The sequence below is a fragment of the Phaethon lepturus genome, unplaced genomic scaffold, assembly GCF_000687285.1.
Source record: "Phaethon lepturus isolate BGI_N335 unplaced genomic scaffold, ASM68728v1 scaffold9307, whole genome shotgun sequence".
In the NCBI taxonomy this organism is placed as follows: Eukaryota; Metazoa; Chordata; class Aves; order Phaethontiformes; family Phaethontidae; genus Phaethon; species Phaethon lepturus.
In genome coordinates, this window is record NW_010549769.1 from 14,112 (window position 1) to 32,603 (window position 18,492).

Below are 18,492 nucleotides of genomic sequence, written 5' to 3' on the forward strand. Positions count from 1 at the left end.
TCTTTAAGTGATGTGTTAGCCTGGCATTATCTCTGCAAAGAAAAAGGCAAGGCGTGTTTGGGGAAATCTCGGGCAGAGGGCATGCGGGTTTCAAGGAAAACTAATCTCTTTACATGAGACAGCTTCAATTTTTAATCGCTTGTCTTTTTTTGTCTCACACTGGTGAAGCATGTGGGAAGAAGGGAACTTGAGGGTAGAGGTTCCCCACTGTAAATTTACATCAAATTTTTGAAACAAGATTTTTTTTTTTTGCTACCATGAGAAAACTGAAAGACTGGGAAGGAGTGAAATTTGTTGTCACTCTCAAATATTTTTCTTTTAGTGTATCAAATACCATGAATAATGCTGTGTCATAAGAGTGAATATTCTGTGCTTTTTTCTTTGTCTCAAAATGAATGCCTCTGTGAATGAGAGCGGGTTCCATAATCACATGGTCATTCATGGTTTGGGACTTACCATTTATAGTGTTATGCAATGCATAAACTGTAATACCAGAAATACCCAGAAACCTAGAAAAATGATTGTGAAAACAGCAGAAGGACAAGCTTTCTTGGTGGTCATGGTTTCTGATGAAAGATGTGAAGAACATAAGACCCAACAGTATGACTGTAAGGTCAAACTTCAACCATGTAAAGGAGGTGTGTGTAAGAAACCTTGTCCAGAATGGATTGAGGTTCTGGTTGTGGAGTCATCCTGAAGCAAGTCAGTCTGTCCACCGACAGATACTCATGGCCTTCTGACCAGAACCAACAGGCATAATGGAAAAGAACTAAGCAAAGCGGAAAACTGAGTCGAAGATAAAGTTGTGTTTGTACAGTGAGACCTACTAGGCTAGGCATAGTATCCCCATGAGAAGTGGTGAAAATACTGATGGTTAGGATACCTAAATGTCAAAGGAAAATGTACACTAGAGAGTATTATGGCTGTCATTAGAGGTATCAGTGAAGACAATATGGCATGCTTCCACTTCTGATTCTGTTTCGTATGTTGCATGCTATCTGTTTGATCCTCCAGGGTTGGAAAAAAAAAATGGAGAAATATGTATTACAGTTATTTGTTGCTTAAACAGCAAAGACACAAGCATTGCTCAAAACCATTGAGGTATCTTTTAGCTTTTACTTTTTGAATGCTAGTAGAAGTTAATTTATGGCTGCTTAGTCTACAAATACCTCTCAAATCTTCAGAATATTTGCTTTCATTTTCTTATGTTCATAATGTTTAGTATTATGAAAAGAATTTCAGAAGCTTGACCCATCTTCACTGCAGAATTAGTGCAGGCTCTGGCCATTGTCCATCTGCGCTCATTAAACACCTTCTGTCAGGATTCGGTGTATCTTGAGGGGCCATTAAGGTACTGGTAAGATACTCCTAGACAATGCTGCCATTGTCTAGGAGGTGAATTGAGAAGTAGGTGCTTCGGGAGTTTCATTCCCAGCTTAGATGGGGTGCTTTTCCTTGAGTAATCCTGTGGTGATTCCGTTGCAAGGGTGTTTGGGGCAGTACCATAAAGCCACTGATGGCTTTGCTTTCTCCTCCCCGTGTTGAAACTGAGAATAACTCTCACAGAAGGAGGGACTGTTGATACCTACTCCAGTTCACACGTGTTGAGTGGGAAGGATGACAGGAAGGGATATTGCATAGCTTCTGTCGTTAACATACTGTAGCACAGTGTTCCACCGCTGACTGATTTTCAGCACCAGGGAAATCTTTCCCATCTTAACTGTATCTGCCCTTGGCTTTAGTAATAATATAGAAGGGTAGTATCTCTTTTTTTTTTAAGGCTAAAGAAATTTATTTGGCTGCACATCCTCCAAATACGGCCTTGGGAATATCCTGAATCCTGTTGGGACACATAGCTTATTTCAGATCCTCCCTGTCCCTGCTTATGTGTTCCCTCTGTTGCCAAGACTTCCTTTGATGTTATTTCTTACTCCTCTTTATATTGCAACATGAAATGCAGACTGTCACATCTCAAAAGACTTTTGTGTGGGCCTGTCAGTTCTGTCCTTGCCACAGTGGTTAGTGTCTGGCCTTTCTAGTTAATTTGAGGGAAATGAGGACCTGTCAGACTTGCTGCTAATGATCTTTCTTTTCACGTGATAAGGATAAGAAAGATGAGAACCAGTGGGTAGAAGCACAGAAGATACAGACTAGTCAGTAGGGTAGTCTGTAGATATCAAAAATAGATATAAAAAATCAGAAAGATATCAAAATCTGGCTTCAGCAGTCAAGATAGAGTAAATTAAGCCAGTCGATGCTTCCTTTCTAGTAAGTCCCAAAATCCTCTTTGTAGCTGGAGTTTGTGACAAATACCCCTTTCTGGAGGGAGTTTTCTGTGTGGATAACAGAGGAGCTACTGTTTAGGAAAGGGCATGTGTTATGCTGGCAGTGAAGATGTATCCAGGCTACAGAAGGCCTGAGATGCTGGTTTGGAAGCTGAGAAGAGGAGTTTAGGGGGCCACCTTAATGCAATAAAGCAGAGGAAGGTTATCAGAGCTTCAACATTTACTGTAGTTTCTTTTGATGCTGTAATAGGTGACTGTTTAAGGATGGAACTCAAGGAACGTGTGGACCCTGGAACACTTCTGCGATGTGTTGCACATAGTTACGAGAGAGCAGGCTTTGTTATGTGGTTCTAGTGGTTACCTGGTTCTAGTAAAGGTGACTGCAGAGCAACTGCAATTTCACTTAGTAAGCCATAGGTGTGATAAAGTTCTTAATAAATGAAAAAAAAAGCTTCTATTGTGTGTGGGTGAGAGTGCCTGATTCAAATTTTTGGCTTAAATGTTTAAAGGAATGTAAAATTGCCTGGTAACTTTGTTTCCAAATATGAATATTATTTATTACATGATTTTATTAACAAGTTTCATTTATTACATGCTGCAGGCTCTTATGTAGAGACTAGGTACTTTGTTAGTTAATACAGATATTGTCGTAGAGTTAATGTACCTGTATAATATTTCATAACATGTTTGGAGCATATAATTAACCCCCTGTAACCCTCCTTGCTTACTTCACTCGTAAGTTTTGTGGGTTTTTTCTCCTGCCTTTGTGAAATGGTGACTTCTGAGCTTATTGGAGGGGGGGTTATATGCAGAAGAAAACTATAGATTTGTACTTAAGAATTCAGAATATTGCTGTAGTCAAGCATTTTGACAAATGCCTCTTTCTTGCACTTTCATCATTTATCTAGAAGATAAATGTGCAGTTCAGCACCTGCAGAAGTTTCTGTTAGAAATCCTGTTTTGACGTGTTCATAACTTTCCAAAACATTGATCTTTCACGATGAAATTTACTGCGTGTTTTTTGCACAAAGGCATTTGCAAGTCCTTTTTCTTTTAAGTTTATGTATTTTGGGTTTTTTTTGACCTGTGGCAATGTGGCAAAAAACAAATCCTTAGCAATAGTAATAGGAAAAAAAAATCTCTTACTTTGAAAAAGATTGAAAACAAATGGCTAAATCTTGAAAATACCCCTTCAACAAAATAGGAGATGGTTTTGGAAGGGAGAAGTGTATTGATCATCCACAATAGCTGGTTGTCTCTAAGGCAAGCTTAGCATGGCTATGTGCCTTTCCATATGAGTGCACACTTAATGCACACTCTCCCGTATTTTTTTTTTCTCTGATCTAGCAATCTCTTCTGTTGAAATCAAACATCCAAGGCGTCTGGAAGGTCAAGTTTAATAATGAAATACTTGACTTTTTTTTAATTACTGTTTTCAAGGGAAACAAAATGCAACAACTTGTGACTTTTTTAAATTCATATTTTCATGCTGGAGTTTTAATGCAGTTAGCTTAGCTGTGTTGCATAAATACGTCTGCAAATTTAACTTTGTTTACTTTTAAATGATCGCATGTTCTTTTCATCTTGAACACTTTGTGAGAGAGCTGATACCAGTTAATACAAAAGAATTCTCCCCAGTTTTATCATTTATCATTTATTCATCACTTTAAAAAGAAGCCTTACTAATTGTCTTGTCAGGACTTCAATGTTACCAAATGAAGTTAGATACCACCATAAACATTATTTGTCCTAAAACATTGCTAGCTCAACTACCTGATGGTATTTCTGTGAAGTAGCACCATTGCTTACTGAAGAAGGATACTGAGCTTAATTAGTACCACCAATCAAGTTCTACAACATACAGGTGATAATCCCTAGATGCATTACTCTTGGTAGCTGTCACTTCGTTTTTATGTTTTGTGGCCTTTTTCTTTCTAATAATGTCATATTAAGTCTCTCGTATCTGACAAACAAGACCTCTTTCATGTTTGCTGATGCAAGGGGGCTGTTTTCAGCTGATGTACGTCCTGGGACAGAGAACTAATCCTGAAATGTCTCAGGTTGCTGCACTGAGTGCCTGCTTAGCATTTCAGAATCATCATTGTTCTTTTTCAGCCTCAAATGTGTGTATCTATCCAGCTGTCTTCACTTACTCCATATTGTGAGTGTGTTAAATACTAAAAATAAGAGGAGTTATTAGTTATTGTGGGATAATTGCAGGGAATTATAAGCATGAATTCTCCAGGGATGTCATTACCTTGTGTTAATCACTTCACCTGTCAAGTCTTATTGTTCTGTGCATACACGCATGGATGAACTAATGAGTAAGCAAGAGGAGGTGACAGAACTAGAAATCAGTCATGCTCTTATGTTGTCATATAGTCTTGATTACATTCCAGGACTCCTGAGGTGAATTTATAGCTATAGTAATCACTTTTCTACCCACTGCATTTAAATAACTGGTATTTTAAATCTATTTGCATTTCTAAGCTACTCAATGAGAGATGTGAGCTCTGACTGCAGTGATGATAAGCCAAGGATAGAGCTAGTGTATGAGCAGCAAGCTAGAGATTATCATATAAACATCAGTGTATAATAGCTTACTCTCCTAACTGCAGTGGAGAGGTCTTTCCAAAGAAAAAGAGGGGGCAACTTAGTGCTATAGGAGCTAAGTAGCATGTACAGTGATGTATTAAACTCTAAGGCAGTTACTCTAAATGTATAGACAGCTTTGTTCCCTGCTCCAGATCTCTTTTCTCTGGTGACCTTTTTCTATGAGACCCTATGAGTAAGCCTTCAAAGCATTAATCCTGCAACCTGAACTGGAGGATTTAAATGAGGGAAAGGAAAAGTCAAGATACGAAACATATTTTTTGATCAGCCAGGTATCTCCTTCCTCCTACCCTTAGGAATTCTGTGTGTTAAACAACTCAACCAAGTTGTTGTTCTTAAACTTTTCTGTTAGCTCTTCCCCAGTTAAGAGGAAACATTTACCATTTGGAGGAAGTATTGATCAGAGAGAAGAAATATGCCCTGCAGATAAATCTGTTATAGATGGACTGCCCATGTGTCTAAAAGGTTTGGATGCCAGGTTTCACCAATCAAAGTAACTTGTGGAGGCTTAGGTGTGCTTGTCTTCATACCGAAAGAAACCTTGCACCTTTTTTTCACTTGTGCAAAGACTTTGTAACAGTGAAGTGTTATGTCAAAATAAGTGAGATTTGCAGTTAATTTAAAAGGCTAAAATCTCTCTAAACTCTGAAGATGACTTCCTTGCCATAGTTGCCCTGTATGTTAAAACAGGCTCTGTATCTGAAGCAATAATGGAAGGAAAACCCAGAGACTGACAAGACTTCCAGCTGGTTTCCAGAGAGAGAAGTTGATCTTACTTGCTGTAGAGTGGTCGCTGGGGTATTGAGTTCTGTGGGAAGAAATTCACTTCACTGGGTACCTTTAGGAGAGGTTCAGCTGTCAATACTCAAGTTTAAACTCAAATTTGTTAGAGCAGTAGTTGATGGAAAAGTAAGAAGTAGGGAGAGATCATGTTGGATGAATAAAGTTGTGGGATAGAATGAGGGAATTACCTACAGAGACTGCCTGATTTATCCCCTTCAGCTGGACAGATGATACTTTTTACCCTGTCCTGGTTGATGCAGTGGTTATATGTGTCTGGGAAAAAAGATGTTCCCTCTAGTAATAGTCTCATCTGTTTGTCCTGATCTACGGTATATATATTGTGATGAATAAATGAGGGCTTTAGGTCGGAGCCTTGAAGGTGTGTGATTGAACATAATGTAACTTATAAGCTTTCAAAAAGTGTGTATCCAGATGCTTTGTTTGAGCTGCTTGGTGGAATAGTGTTGGTGACTTAACAGTATTTCTGTAGAAAGTAACTTCTGCTGTTCTTTGCTTGTGCTTTTTCTAGAATTGGAAAGAGACCTGGTCAAGGGTGTATGAGTCTTTCACTTCTGCATTTTTCTAGGCTGTCTGTGGCACTGGGAGGCTCTGGGCTTTTAGTTTTCTGCAAACATTTGGAACTGGCATCAGGAGACCCAGTCAGGACTGCTTGTTGTCTGTGCTGTACAAACGCAAAGGATGAAGTCACTGCCTCCTGAGGGTCCCTTGGTCTAGGGAAAACAGGAAGCCCAAGGATGAAACCTCAATGCTGTGCCCAGCTGTGCTTCTTAATAGATAGCCAACTGAAGTCAAGCTGACCATGATCTGGCATTTAGCATTGTGTAAATTCAAATTGATACTTCCGCCCAAGAAATACATGGAAATTCAGTAGCATGGCAGGGCATCTCTCTCTGAGCAGCTCTAACCAGGGGATTTTCCTTCACATAGTCCAGGGCTGAGAGTTGTCCTTAAAGAACGCTTTGTATTTGTGTCTAAGATCGCTTCAGACTCAAACTAGAGGGCTTTGGAGGGAACTGTCTTGCGGTTGTGAAAGGAGTTTGGATCTGAAAGGTTACCTATAAAGAATGATAGGAGAGCCTGCATTTCCGACTGTGATAGCTTCTTGACTTGAATGTCTGAAATCCCTTTTCCAGAGGTTATAAGAAACATAAGCTAGAGGTCATTTTTTATTTTTGTATGTATTTGTTTGTGTGTAATGTGGAACCAGAACGTTACACACCAACTTACTGCAGGGAGTTGAAATAATGAGATTTAACTGCTGAATTGAAGCCGCCTTGTCCACGTTGGCCTTTTTAGTGTTGGGAAAGCATCTGTGTCTGAGAAGAGAGTTTATAATATGCGTTATTTATTTTAGTGTACATCTCGGTGTTCATTCTAAGTGTTTTTGCTGACTTAATCTGAAGTTTGATAGGCATGATTCTGCCCATCCTTGGGACAGGGCTTGGCTTGCTTTCTGTGCCCAACATAGTGAAAATCAAACTAAGGGCCCATAAATCTGGATACGCTGCGAGGACTATAATTCATTTAGCTTTCCTTAAATGTCCCTCAATGGCTGGCAATTATAAATCACTAGTCTCATTTTTCAAAGTTTAATTGGAATGAATGTGGTCTGATTTAAGGTCTTTGACAGATTAAAACTAAACCATGAAACGCTTGAGCCAACCTGCCAAAAAAAAGTCTCAATGTGCGCATTAGTAACTCTGCTGATGGTATGAGATGAATCTTCCTAAAATAAGCATGAAACACATTTGCCTAATTTTTAGATTTGCTACTATCAGATAAGTTTATGATGGGTTCGAAGGAAGAATTAGTAAAGAAGTTCCAGATCTCGTACTTTGGACTCTGTGCAGTAGTTAATAAAATTGGCCAATAAACAGAAGTCTCTGTTCTTGTTCCTATAAAAAGGTCTCCTGTTTATGTGATGGCAACAACCGTCAATTATTTTTCAGTTGTCCAGTTTGGCTGTGAGCCAGCACATTGTAGCATAGCTGACTTCCTTGCTGTAATTTTGGAACTTCGGAGTGGTTTTGTAACTTCTTTTTAAATGAGATTTATGAAAGTGGGAGACTAACGGTATTTGTCTGCCAGCGCTGAGTGCAGGCAGGACCCGTGCTGTGCAAGTGTCACTTAACTTTACCACTAATCTTTGAGCTATAGCACCACCTGCTATTCTTGCTGTAGGTTTCGCAAGTGAAAATGGAATTATCTGTTATGGTGTAGTGGTTTGTAAATTATCTGTGGCAGTCTAGTTTTAAGCCATTAAACTTGTGCTGTCTGTGACTCAAATATAAACTGAAACCTTCAGAGTAGAGAGATTAGGATATAAATACAATCTCAGCTCATTCCAAGGAAGAAGCAGCCATGTTAGAAGTAGGTGTGGACCCAGCAGTCCTTTCCTGTCTTCAGGGACAAAAGGTTTATTAACATTGAAAAGGTAAATTAAAATGGTGGATTATCTGACATTGAGCACACATATTTGGAATGCTGATCAATAATAGGGGTTTAAGTGGTGGGTGTGTTTTTGTTTAAGCAAAACTTTCTGCTACTTAAAGGATCAAGCTTAAGCACTCAAGGGAGTAAGTCTTTGGGAATAGCTTGCCAAATGTTCTTGGGAATACGTCATACTAAGAGTAGTATGTCTTTCAATACTAGTAACTTCGGATTTGGGCAATTTGGTATTCCCTTGTAAATTCAAAATGACAAAAATTTGTCTGGCCTTTAGAGAATGTGTTCTGCTTAATAAGCTTTCAGTGGACTTGTCAATTTGGTAACAGCTTTTGGTCGCATGCCACAGTGCTAGTAGTCTGTGGATTTGTACTGTGAGTGCAGAGAGCCAATTCTCAGTGTATTCATTATACTTGTGTGTCTTAGTGAACCAGACTTCCATTGGAGCTGAGTTTTGTCCGATTAGGTCCAGACGTGGAGCTGTCACCTAGATAAGTGCATGTGTTTGAGTCTTGCAAGGCTGGGTATAGTTTGCGTGGGTGTTGGGATGGGACATCTGCTGAGTGAGGGTGGGAATTAGAGCCGGTAAGCAGATGATGCTCTTGCTTAGGCGTACACAATCACCAAGGCTGTGGCTTCACAGTTGCTAGAGATGCATGAAGCCAGGTTACTGATTGATTGAGAAGTAACTGCAAAAACCTGGAAAATACTATGTGTGACACAAGGGAAAGGGAATGTTGGCTGGTGAGAGGGGAGGTCCCCTTCTGACCCTTTCAGGGATAGCCCTCAGATTGACTGGAGTTTTTGGTATAATCTGAGGAAAGTATCACACCTTTGAAAGAAATGCCATGTGGTGCTTGCTTGGTGCCAGGAGCAAATTTTCTGGTCATAAGAGATGTTTGCCCATCTGAAAATTTTGCCAGTAACTTTAAATTGGCAGTTGGCAGGTTAACTGCCAGGAAGAGAAATACTCTTAACACCTTTTAGCAAAGTATTTTGTGTTTTGTTGAAGGGTGAAATGATCACTGTCTTGTTTGTGGTGGTTCTTTCCTAATTACGTTCAGTGTTTCTAAACCGGTTATACCTTGCATGGAAAATGTTAGAGGAGCGCAAAAGTGGTAGTTTGAATAATGTGGGTCTCTGTGATTGATGCCAAAGTACCGTATGCTCATTTTTTGTATTGTTTCACAATAACAACTGTCTTGAATGTGGTTTGTGTGCACACTTATGTTAATCTATGCATATGAACTTCCTGTCTAGTGACTTTTCAATTGTGTAGCATGCCAGTTCAGATAGTTCAGGTTCCTTTCTGAAAAGATTGTAACTTATCTTGTTGGTGGTGCAGTGCAGATTGATTTAGACTTCTCCCATTCTCTTATCCACAGCAATTGGAGCAGATCCAGAAGGAGCTAAGTGTTCTGGAAGAAGATATTAAACGAGTAGAGGTGAGATGCCCAGACATTGTTCTGGCTCTGGCAATTTTTCATTATCATTGAGCCTTGCTGTGGGGCTGCTGTGTTAAATTTATGGCATTTGAGTCAGTAATGGGAAAATGAACAGATGATGGTCTTTAAGTTGTTCATTTCGTTGATGTCTGCAAGCTGCAGGTTGGTAAGAGGGGTCTTTATTGAAACCTAGTTCTTATATAATAATTTATTTCAATTTCTTTGTGTTGGTATTAAGTATTTTAGAATAATTGCTAGAAATCAGCAGCCAGTATATTGATCATAACTTAAGATTTTTGTCTACTGCAGTGTTCTGGCTATTTTCACATGCCATTTAAATCTTAGCAGCATGCTTCTCTTAAAATGGAGAGGTATTGGGGGTGCACAAGAGAGGTGTAATACAGAGACTGGGTAGGAGCTGTATCAGCTTCTGCTGCATGTCAAAACAGAAGCGATCTGCTACCTCCTGATATAATTATCCTAATTCCTTAATGATGGGGATCTCTTGAGATTTTAGTTAAGAATTATTCTACAAGTATTTGTAAACCCTTCACCTCAATCCTTCTGTCCTTACTGAGTTCCTAGGTTCCTCCTTGGTCCATTCCTCTAATCATTCTAGTGTTTTTATCTCAGAGTAGGAAACTGATGTTTCAGGAATGCATCAAACTGCCACCTCTCAAAATAGCATTCCCTTAAAGCTTTTTTGGAATCAGTTTGCAGGTCTGCTTCTCCTTGCTTGTCTTGCAGTCAGCAGGAGCTCCCAACCACTGTCCAAAAGCCTTTTAGGTTTCTTCAATTTATACACATACGAATGAATTATCAAAATATAAATAGAATTGACAACTGCAGGAACTTCCCTTCAGCTGATAGCTATGCAAATTGTAACTTGGTAGCTAACAGCATTTTTCAGACCTGTTTCCCTAAATGTTTCTAAGCTCTTGGGAAATAAATAGCTCTTGGGAAATAAGTACACCTTAGCATGCTTCATTGGGACTGGTAAAATAGGTCTTCAGATCTAGGAGAAGCTATTCCCAAAGCTGTGGGATCCCTCGGAGATATCTAGCTACCTGCTTTTCTGCTCTTTAATCAGGCACTTCAGAAGAATGCAGCTGAGGTACATATCTGGTGTGTGATAGTGACCTTGGCTCTGACCTCTAAAGCCTGGGATCTCTCTTGTCACAAGTACCCTACTTTCTACCTAACAACTAATGGGCACCTATTGGGAATTTGAAACGCACCAGAAACGTTGTCCTGCAACACTTTACCCCTCCTGTATAGCTTCCATTTCTCAAACAGATGAAAGGTACAGTCTCATACTGGGTACTCAGCAGTGATTTAGTCTGGCAGCAGCAAAGCCAAGCTTATGTGCAAAGTTTGTCTCTTATGCATTTGTCACACAGAAGACAGATAGATCCTGTTTTAGGTCTGGGTCACAATACCAGCTTTGCCCTGTCATCTTGTGGCTGTTCTTGCCATGACCCATATCCAGCATTACTTTCCAGCTGTTAGATAAAAGCTTGCATGTTTCTCAAAATTGCAATTACAGCTTGCTAGTTCTGCCATGTTTAAGGGACATGCTGGGTTAGAGACAATCGTATAGTAACCAAATCCATTGATTTTTGGAGTATAAACTCCAGAACTGTCTCTCTTCGGGCAAAAAGCACTGCAGCTGTAGGATTTCTGAAACCCAGCTGCAGTGATAACTGGAAAAAAATTTAAGAAAATGAATGTTTCTTTAGGTATAGTAAAGACTTCTAGGAGAAAGTTGAATGTAGATACAGTGGGTTATGTGCTTGGAAAAACAAAAAATTACTGTGTGAACACCATGTATTAGAAGGTGCCTACTATTCATGTTTTGTCAGCTTTGCTGTAACATGGCTTTCTGTTTCAGGAAATGAGTGGCTTGTACTCCCCAGTCAGTGAGGACAGTACGGTGCCGCAGTTTGAAGCTCCCTCACCTTCACACAGGTATGGAGCTTGCAACTCAGAACTTGGATTTCAAGCTGTACATATTGCACTGTACTTGCTTGTCTCCTCCATGCCATGCCCAGAACACAAGCAAAACTAGTTTTTGAGTGCTGTACAATATTTTCCTGTTTCTGTTTTTGATTGGTATGAACTTTGAACAATGCAGTGAAGAAAAGCCATCTGAGTCTGCAGTTGGATGAAGTCTACTCTCAACCAGATGCTGTGGAAAGCTGATGGTTTTAAATGTAGTGTGGAGTAGTTAACTTGAGTCACAAGCCTTTTCTATGGTATGAAATATTACTGTTAAATACATACTACCTTTTCTGAATGTTATGCAGTTCTGCATGGCGCATAAAAGTCTTCATTTTGTATGATATGGGTGTCCTCTGGCTTCCCCACTCAGTGTGAATGGTTAAAAGTATGGGCTCACAGGATCAAAATTTAAAATGTACAGCCTATTGATTCTGTTTATCTGCTGTCTGTTTTGATTTAATGAAATACCTTTCTAATAACATTTTCAGCGTGGATTTTTGCCTGGAATATTGCATAGTCTGGTTTCTGAACGATAAAATTGCAGATGCTTCTTGTGTCCCAGTTGCATGTGCCAGGGTTTGAAGTGCTCTACTTCTTTATAGCTGTGGTTTTTTGGTTATAAGAAAGTTCAGGCTTCACAGGGCCAAGTTATGGTATTAAATGATTGTGTCTCCTACCTCTTAATAGTAGAGTTTTCTAAACTGTTGTCTTCTGTTACAAAATTGTATTGGTACCTTTTCTGCAGTTAGCAGCTCTAAACCTAATAGCACAGAAGTAAGAAAAAATGATCATATTTCCTCCCCTACAGAGACTTAGATACAGTGCTCTGGTAAGGAGCCTAGTAATACTGGCTAGTATTTCTTACCAAGATGCTATTTCTGGACACTGAGACCAGAATCTCTCATATTTCTATGAAGCTCTGGCTGGCCCTGAGGGAGAAGACAGGAATGTGGCCAAGATGGATGGGAACAGCATTTCTTACTCTACTCTTCACTGCTTGTTTAATTTTTTTTGGGTGCAGGTGTGTTTTTGATGTGGGTTTTTGCTGTTTTGCCAAGCAGCAGTTTTGTGAAGCTGATGAGATTCTTGTCAGGTTCTACTAGTTTTCGTTATTGGCTATTAAATAGATTGCTTGCTGTTTGCTTTGTGGTACTGCTGCTTGGGGAAAACTTGAGCACTGGTTGGGCTGAATTTGTTACATGTTGAACACCTTCAGGCCTAGAAACCTTTATTTTTACAGAAGATTGTACCTACGAGTAGAAATGTGTTTCTATTACTTGAGCCAAGCTAACAAACAAGCTCCCAAAGATTGAAAGCTGGACTAACATTTTAAGCCCAAGAGTTCTGGTGAAAGAGTTGGGAGGAAAAAAAAATCTGCTCTGGGAGACCTACACTGGTTTCAGTCTACTGAGAATTTCTTACTATTCCTTTATGCCTGTTTATTTCACATCGTAGGGTCCATCATTCTCACTCCTTGCATTTGAAGGTAGAAGATAGTGTCCAAAATATTTTAGTGACTCAGGATTGACATGCTTCATCTGAGGTCTGCTGGGAGATGGCAGTGGGTTAGACCATGGCAGGTGCAGGCACTATGGGCGCTCTCTTGCCCAATCTTCTCTACACTTGGCTGGATCCATCTCGACTCTCTTGAGCTTTTGGGTTTTTCCTCTGGTACAACATGCCAGAGGTGGGATAGAATAGGATATTTAAGGGTTTCCTAGGGTATGTGAGTTTGCCTTTTTCCTCTCAGCTTGAGAAGACCGCTTTTCTGTTTCTCAGGGACATTCTTCTATTAAGAGGTAGTCTTGAGTGGCCAAAGAGAATATAGTATGTGAAGGAAGTAGCTGAACAGGCATTGGTTGTTGCTGGACTCTTGTAACTCCTGTCCCCACCCTATCCTGACAGTTTTGTGTAATTAAAGTAATTGAATTGGTTTGGATTATGAGAACTCAGATTCCAGAAGGGTCTACCACGTGAAATTAATTTTCTTTTCAACATTAAATGTAGGGTTTTGGAAAGTATCTCAAAAACTGTAAATTTAATGCCTCCTTGGAAAGAATGCTACAGAACAACTGTAAAATACACTGATTTATTTTTAGCTCCGTTAACTGAAATATTTAATCTCTAAAATGCACTTTAGAGATGCTGTGAACCACTAAGAATGAAATAAAAATATAGTTTGAGATGGTTTCACATCCATGCTAAAATGTTATCAAACTTGCAGAGACCTTTTAAATCATCGGTGAATTAAAATGGTATCTTTAAATTGGAATATAACTTGTTAACATGCTTAACACCTTGCTAATGAAATATAATTGTATAATATTTTACTATGTCTTATAAATAGTACAAGGTTATCATAGACCTGTGCTGAGATGAAGAAAATCTCTTTAGCCTTTGAATTTAAAGTTCAAGAAAACAGAGTTCTTTAGAATTCAGTTTTATCTAGCCTCTAGTGACTTGCCCTTATTCATCTACTTCCTCTAAATCACAGGCTTGCTTCATTAATTCTGTTTCTTTTAATTGCTTGTAGCTTCCCCCCCCCCAACATCTTCAAAATGTGAAATTACTGTGTCTCCCCTATCTTCTTCATAAGTTCTTTAGCAAAAAAACCAAGTACAGCTATCGTGTTCAATGTGTCCTCGGCTTCAAGAAACACGTGTTTTCTCTTGTACTTGTACAGGGCATGATGAAATATTAAATTGGGTAATAACACGGCACTTGTTTACAGCATTGCAGATTGCTGGGCTTGTATACTAATAGAGAGGAAGAATAAGGGAAAAGAACGAATAGTTCTGCGTAGGGTTTTTCTGAACAGGCGCACGTGCTATTTTTGCTACCAGTAAGTGGTGCAAACAGGAGATACAAATAAGCGACTTCTCCACGACCGCATATTCAGGCGGTAACAGCAACAACAAACTATCACTCTAATAGGAGTTTCTGGGGAAAGATTCTGATCTAAAAATCAGTTGCCTGGTAACTCTGATTCAGTTATTGAAAACCTGGTCTCCTTCCCTTCCATTTGTTCTAATTACCCTCTCACACCCCCGTAAGGGTATAACAAATGGGGTTTATAGTCTGCGGGTTGCTGCGTTTTTGTTGTTGTTGTTCCAGATTTTTAAATGTTGGGTTAGTGTAGCTGAATTTCCTAATTGAACCTAATGTTACAGCTTTTTACAAAGAATTCAGAGGGAACTTTTGTAACTTTCTGATGATTTGTGTCCTGTTTTTAAAAGGGAAAACGTTCAAGTAAATGTCAGTTAACTCAGCTACGGGCACTGCACAGAAATGACTCTGAATTTGTATTCTGGTTAGGGAGATGACGTCTGCACTCTCGAAGGCTTTACATCACCAGACAACCTGCAGCAAAACGAGACCAGACGCTCTAAGTCTGCGTGGTTTGCTGTTAATTGCCACTATACCTGTCTTGAAGTGGAGTACTTTTTCATTGCTTTCCAGCTGAGCGTCTTGTTCATGCTGTTCCTGGCAGGATCTGCCGTACATGTTGCATTATTTCATGTGGCCACGTTCTAATTTAAAGTTCATTGTCCCTGACCATGCCTGGAACAGGTCTGCTGTTTTTTTCCCTTGCAATAGCTTGCAGCAAATAATGATTTTTGTTTTTTTATCCCTCAGATTTTCTTGGTTTGCAGCTTTTGTCTTGCCTGTAACAGAAGCCGAATCAATCTCATCTTACAAGTTAACCACTTATGAGGCTTTAAAATCATCTCTCATCTTCTATTTCTACTTCTTTCTACCTCCAGGGGAGCTTTAAAACATTCAGAGAAATATTTAAGCACTAGTACCACTGTTTAATCCTCCTAGACTTACAGGTGCCCTGACCAGCATTTCAGCCAAACCACTTGTTTTATGACCAAGAATGTCAAGTCTACGCATCAGTTCTGGCACCTCTTAACATAAGCGTCAGTAGCTACGATCATCTTTTACAAAACCAGGACCTATAGCAGTGTTCTGGCAGCTCTTTAAAGAAACCTTCAGCTTTCCCAAGCAATGCTTAAATCTAAGGTTACCTCATAAGTAAGACTGAGGATAACAAACACGGATAGTTTCTTTTCTGTCCAAGCCAAATGACATAGAAGCCAGTTAAAGACTTTTAGAAACAAATCATTGTGAAGTTTTTTATCCATTCTCTGTATTTAATAAGATGGTGTTCTTGTATACTAACTTTTTCTTGTCCTAAAAGTCTTTTAAATTGGAGTGATAAGGGTGCTTTAACCTGGTTCTGGTGTCTTATTGTGGAAGCGAAATATTTTGCCTTTTGCCCGTATGTGCAAGAGTACTGAACCACCTGATTCCTCCTTATATCAGTAAATCCTTTTGCAGTTTTGAAAGTTAAATCTCTTGAGTTTGCATATGTATGCTATGTTTTGAAAACAATGATTTAAAGTATGTTGTGTCATTATAGATACTATGTAACTATATATGGTAGCGCATTTTTGAATAATAGTAATCCTGTCAGTATTGTTTTTTTAGTTTATTTCTGCATTTCATGACCGTGTGTGTTTCGTGTGTCTTCAGAGATGTCTGGAATATTAGTCTGTCTTAAGCTGATTTCTCTAGCTTTTCTTTTCAGTGTTTCAAATGTTTTGGTGTCTTTTGGGTTTTTTTTTTTTATAAGAACTAAAAACCAATGGTAGCATGTTATTTTCAGAATGTCTTATCCTGTGTATTTTGTACAAAAGATACGCTTTTGCATTCTAATTAGAAATTAGTAGATTGCACTACACGTAATTGTGTGTGACAGCATCCTGCTGTAGGAGATCCCTGTATTTAAAAAAAAAAAAAATCCCTCCCAAACCCCCAAACAAAAAATAACCTTGTGTTCCCTGTCTGTAAAACGAATTTCAAAGGCAAGTATGCTGCAGGATGTAAAGGGCGGGGAATAGCAAACAGGTTAAAAATGATAAAGGGTGTTTGTACAATGATTTAAGCAGACTATTTCTTTTGGTTTTGCAGTAGTATTATTGACTCCACGGAGTATAGCCAGCCTCCAGGCTTCAGTGGCAGTTCTCAGGTAAGGCAATACATGTGTCTGTGTGGAGGGGGGACGGGTGAGTGAATGTGGAGGTTGGGCAGAGACTTTGGCAAAACTCCATCCATCCCCAGGGTACCGGTCAACTCGAGTCTTGCAAAAGCTTTTAACTGGTTGTATGGGCAAACTGCTGCCAAGACTACAGCTGTAGGAATGACTGTGCATGATGGTGTGTGTCCACACTGACACCATCAAAGAAATCTGGTGTAATATATGTAGACGTCTCACTTTATTCCCAAAGCCGACTCTTCCAGGCAAGAGGGGATATTTTTTGCTCTTCATCTCTTCTCCCAAGTAGACAGCATTTGGGAAGGGAGGTAAATCCCTGACCATTTGCATTGACTTAAATAGCTTTGGATCAAGCTTGAATTTCAAAACAAGAAACATTCGTTCTCCAAACAATACAGCTGTTTTTGTAGTTTGTCCTTGTTTAGGGCCTTGCAAACTGTATTATGAAGTGACATAGAGGGTCAAAACTTGCATATACAGTGAAGCTGTTTGGCAGGCAGCCTCCAAACTGTGGAATCTGCTGGTCCTCCTGAATGCCAAACAGCACTGCTGTAATCTTGCAGCTCAGAGTGATTCATCTGGGCTGGGAAGATGGCATTGATACCCAGCTCACGGTTTCAGAAAGGTTAACCAGTTTTGATTTAGACAGAGAGACTGTTGGTTACACACCAGCTCGTGCCTTTGGTGCTCTCTGGTGGTGGTGGTGGACCATCTGTGGCGCACAGCGTCTTATTTGATGGAGTAGCTGATGTAAAGAAACAACACCTGAATTTTGGGCTGATGCGTCTATACATGTGCATGCAGGTTTTTGGGTTTACAGCTGTATAACTAATTGGTAATTAGAAAATTCCATCTATTGGTCTGTGGGAAAATGCTTTTTCTTCCTGATACTGTGGTCTTGGGAGGTTTTTGCTCAAAGAAAGAACTGTAGCTCTACCTCACTTCAGAGGGCAAATGAAATGTGCGTGGAGATTTTATGTTCAGGACTGACATGGGTACAGTGTGTGCGTTCTCCACTGATGCTACTTGTCTTGGTACTTCCCTTTCTATTTCAAAGACAAAATAAATAGCATAGCTATGCTGCTGGTGAGTGCACAAAACAAACAATCTAGACTTTCTAGTCATTCTGTATGACAGCCTTATTTGTGTGAGAATAATCTTTTTTATCCTCAAATGCAATTGTTTTGTTCTCAAGAGTGCAAGATCTGTACTATCTAGTACAAATTTCTGAATTAAACTTTAATATGTGTTTGGGGAGTTGAAAGAGAACTTTTGAAGTTAAACACTTTGTTCAAAGGTAGTCTGATTTCAGCAGTGTTCTACCATAAAAATAGTTTTAAGAATATAAATTCAATTGTGCTTTTTTCTAATTGTCAGTCATGGCAAAAATCATAGATTGGGCGCTGCTGGCATTAAGAAGGCATGCTAGGATGGATGACGTAGCTTTCTTTCTCAATATAATTACATTGCGCATTGCTCACAAACTTGTTCTTGGGGAAGGGTTTATATACTGCAAAGTTACAGGACAGTTTTTTTCCGGAAGTTGAGTTTCATAAGTAAATACTGGACAAGTCACATAGACCATGAGGAATTCTGCAGGTAGTATTCAGTGGCTGTGCCTTTCTTTTCTGCTAGAAATAAGGAGCTTGTGTGTAGCTATGAAGCTTTTCAACAGTTGTTAGAGGATTCTTTAGAGCGCATGATAGAGTTCAGACTGTAAAATCACTCTTGATAACAGAGCAATCCGAAATAATGTCCTCAACTAGGACGACCATAGTAGTTTTAGCAGTTAAATAAAAATTGATTTGGTATGTTTTCTCTCTTTTCTCTTCCCCTA

At 39.3% G+C, this 18,492-nt stretch overlaps 1 protein-coding gene across 1 annotated transcript in view; it reads left to right on the plus strand.

The window, feature by feature from the left end:
- LOC104623312 (E3 ubiquitin-protein ligase RFWD2-like) overlaps positions 1–18,492 on the plus strand; it is a gene marked incomplete at both ends in the record, with an annotated part of 36,635 nt that overhangs the window by 12,592 nt on the left and 5,551 nt on the right. The window contains 3 exons of the mRNA XM_010290360.1: positions 9,533–9,592; positions 11,484–11,560; positions 16,571–16,628. Of these exons, the coding sequence (XP_010288662.1) occupies positions 9,533–9,592; positions 11,484–11,560; positions 16,571–16,628 (195 nt within the window). The remainder of the gene's footprint in view (positions 1–9,532; positions 9,593–11,483; positions 11,561–16,570; positions 16,629–18,492) is intronic.